The sequence below is a fragment of the Lactuca saligna genome, chromosome 3 (assembly GCF_052625555.1).
Source record: "Lactuca saligna cultivar CGN05327 chromosome 3, ASM5262555v1, whole genome shotgun sequence".
NCBI lineage: Eukaryota > Viridiplantae > Streptophyta > Magnoliopsida > Asterales > Asteraceae > Lactuca > Lactuca saligna.
Window position 1 is genome coordinate 55,157,381 of NC_136419.1, and position 3,278 is coordinate 55,160,658.

Below are 3,278 nucleotides of genomic sequence, written 5' to 3' on the forward strand. Positions count from 1 at the left end.
AAATTATCATAAAAATGAATTTTTTCTTAATTTACTTAAAAATGAATCATAAAGATGTTTTTTTGAAAATTTTTTTTGTGAATCATCTTAGAAATGAATCATCTAGTGATTCATTTATTTTGTTCGTAAAAAAAATATGTAGAAAAAAAAACTTCTTACCTTCCTACCAAAAAAAATTTCTTACCGGATCTATATCCTATAAACATATACCAAATTCGGATATTTGGTAAATCATTGAACTTTTGTATTAGTTTACATATCATATCATATTTATTATTATAAGAAGATCAAAGATGTCAACATAATAAAAAGTTGCCTAAAATTCTTTTCCTATTTTCTTTCCAATTTCACAAAATGTACACATTGCAAACTAAATACATTTTCAACATTGCACTACACAACAAAAGAATATTGCAAATCAGTTTCTTTTTTTCAGTTTCTTCTATACATTAGTGATTATCTATATTAAACATTTATATCTCCTATATTTCAAGAAATTAATTATTAGATGTTGAAGGTTACTTACCAAATAGATGTAGCAATTGGATAATAGCCAACTCACAAATGTTTGAAGACTGCATCAAAATTTTCCAAAAAAAAGGATTATGAAGTCATAATGTTTCCATCTAAGAACACATTTAGGAATCAAAACAGTCTACAATAACATCACTTGATAGATAAACACTCACTGCATAACACAAACAAAATAAAAATAATTACCTCCCAAAAATGGTGGAGCAAGCTGGCTTTTGATGAACATATTGTCTTCTTCACTATCAGGAATAACAAATCAATCTACATATCCTACTACTATAACATCTTTAAAAACATTGAAAGAAAACAAACCCTTGTGAGATATACAGAATTTAAAACTTTGAAGGCAATTCTTGGTTGAATTTGAAACTGAAACGTTTATTATCTTTCAATGTATAAAGTTCAAAGAATGTAAATCTGCAAATACCAAATTGAAGAGCTCAAGGAATGTAGAACCACAAAATGCAATTGTCATACACAGGTCTTGACTCCATGGAAGAAAAGAAAAGAAGAAAAGGAAAGGAAATGTTACTGGGAAAGCAGGAAAGACTCAACAAATGATATTCGTATACCAGTGACTGTTGCAGAATTAAAAACATGTACAATCGCTGCAGTCAGCAAAGAAGGTAATTGGAGTCACATAAACAGCTTCTTGCCCTTGTTGTTAATCAGCAGATCCTCAGGTCATCATCCAGTCTGCTGAATTGACCCAACAGATTGCCATTGTTATCTATCACAAGCATACCGATTCCCAAACCCAACCATGGTGGCTTGTTTCCTTCTTCTGTATCTACATTTTCACTTAATTGACCTTCCTCCGTAGTTGTGTTTCCTCCTTTCTCATCTGTGGATACTTCAATGGAAGTTGTGGTGGTGGTGGTAGTGATTGTGGTGGTGGTGGTGCCGCTGATTGTTTCATCACCAACACCACCACCACCGCCACCGCTGGTCTCGGTCTTTGAGGATTTACGAGATGAGCCACTTTCTGATCTGAATGGGGCCATGTAACCCGGCATCAAACCCATCTTCATCGATTGGAGTGTATTTGAAGCCTCTTCTTCAGCATCACATGTATCATCAGACTGGATGTTTGGATTGGTTACCGGGTTATGAACATTGGCACCCCATCTATCCCACTTCTTCCAATGAACCACTTTCGATTTCGCAATTGGGGCGTGATCCGGAACGACCCGACCCGACACACGCGTCTCCTTCTCCTCCCCCTCCGTAGAGTAATGATCGGCCTCCTGAGAAACCTGTGTCGACGATTCGCCATCGGATTTGGGTCGAATTGGGGCAGAAGCCGACAATCTTGCTTGAAACTCCTGTTTTTTGGTCGTATATGCTTTCGATGCTTCTTCCGCGGTGTTATATGTGCCCAACCAAATTCTTTTTCTGCTAAAAGGGTCACGGATCTCAGCCGCCCATTTACCCCACTTTCGCAATCGAACTCCGGTTAATTTCTTCTTTCCGGTTTGATCCGCCGAATCCTTCCGCTCCACAGGTTCCTCGGCTTCTTCAGATTTGACCCCAATCACAATTTCGCAAACAATTCGGCGTGGCGATGATCGCTCTCCGCTGTCAGCTTCATCCGATGATGAATCGGTGGCTTCAGGGTCGGAGCAGATGACTCGAATTTTCCTGAGACTTTTGCCGGTGAATTCTGGTTGTTCCTTGTTGGTGACGTAATTTCTCAGCCTCTTGCTTACACGGTGTTCCGCCATGGCTGTTGATTCCCTAGGTTTTCTTCTTCGCTGTTACCTTGCTTGCTACACACACAAAAACACGCAGAGATGGATGGTGGTAAAAGAGAAAGAGGGGGATATATTCGAGGGTTTGTAAAGTTTAAACTCTAGACCGACGGAATATTCTTCCGTGTTATCTGTGTGAACTGTGAAGCTTCTTGAAGTTGGGCCTAGAAATTAACCCATACATTAAAGCCCAAAAATAAACCAATTAGTTAAGTCACTTTGACACTTGTGAGTTGGGTATTGTGATTATGGGTTGGGTTTATTTTTCTTAGCATTGATATTGTGTTAGTAGAAGAAATATTTTGATTTTTGGTTTCCATATTTTTTGATGGGACTAAAAAGTTCATCCGGATACATTTGACGTTGTCATTTGTAACATACTAGGTGTGAGATCTGATTATTATACGGATTGATTTAAAAAAAATTACACATTAAATTAAAAAATAAATAAATATTTTTTTTAATATACAATTTTAAAATAAGAAACGAAGAAACGTATTTATTGTAATTTAATATCATATATATGATATTTAATACTTTACATATATAAATATGATTTTAATTTTAAAAATTGAAAGAAAATCAAAAATTAACAAATGAATAATATTTATTTCAAAAATACCAAAAAATGACAAGTATCAGAATTCATGAGAGATTGATATATGCCAAAAAAAAAAAAAAAAAAACTTCATTTACAAGTTTTCGTTCTAACAGTCACAAACAATGAGAAATCATTGTCGATTAAAAAAAAATTTGGAATATAATAAGACATACTTCTTCAATACTATATATATATATATATATATATATATATATATATATATATATATATATATATATATATATATATATATAGGAGTAGGATCAAATGAGAACACCTAAAAGGTTGAGAACGCGAGAACAGATCTGAACCATCTAATTTTTAAGATGTGTGTCTATAATTAATTGTTATTTGTCTAATTATTAACACATTTAAATTTTAATTTTTAAATT

General features: G+C 34.0%; 1 protein-coding gene across 1 annotated transcript; it reads right to left on the reverse strand.

The window, feature by feature from the left end:
* Positions 1–965: 965 nt before the first annotated feature.
* On the reverse strand, positions 966–2,373 carry LOC145036598 (uncharacterized). Its single transcript, XM_078985059.1, has one exon. The coding sequence runs from the start codon at positions 2,256–2,258 to the stop codon at positions 1,203–1,205; it is 1,056 nt and encodes a 351-aa protein (XP_078841185.1). The 5' UTR covers positions 2,259–2,373; the 3' UTR covers positions 966–1,202.
* Positions 2,374–3,278: the final 905 nt, after the last annotated feature.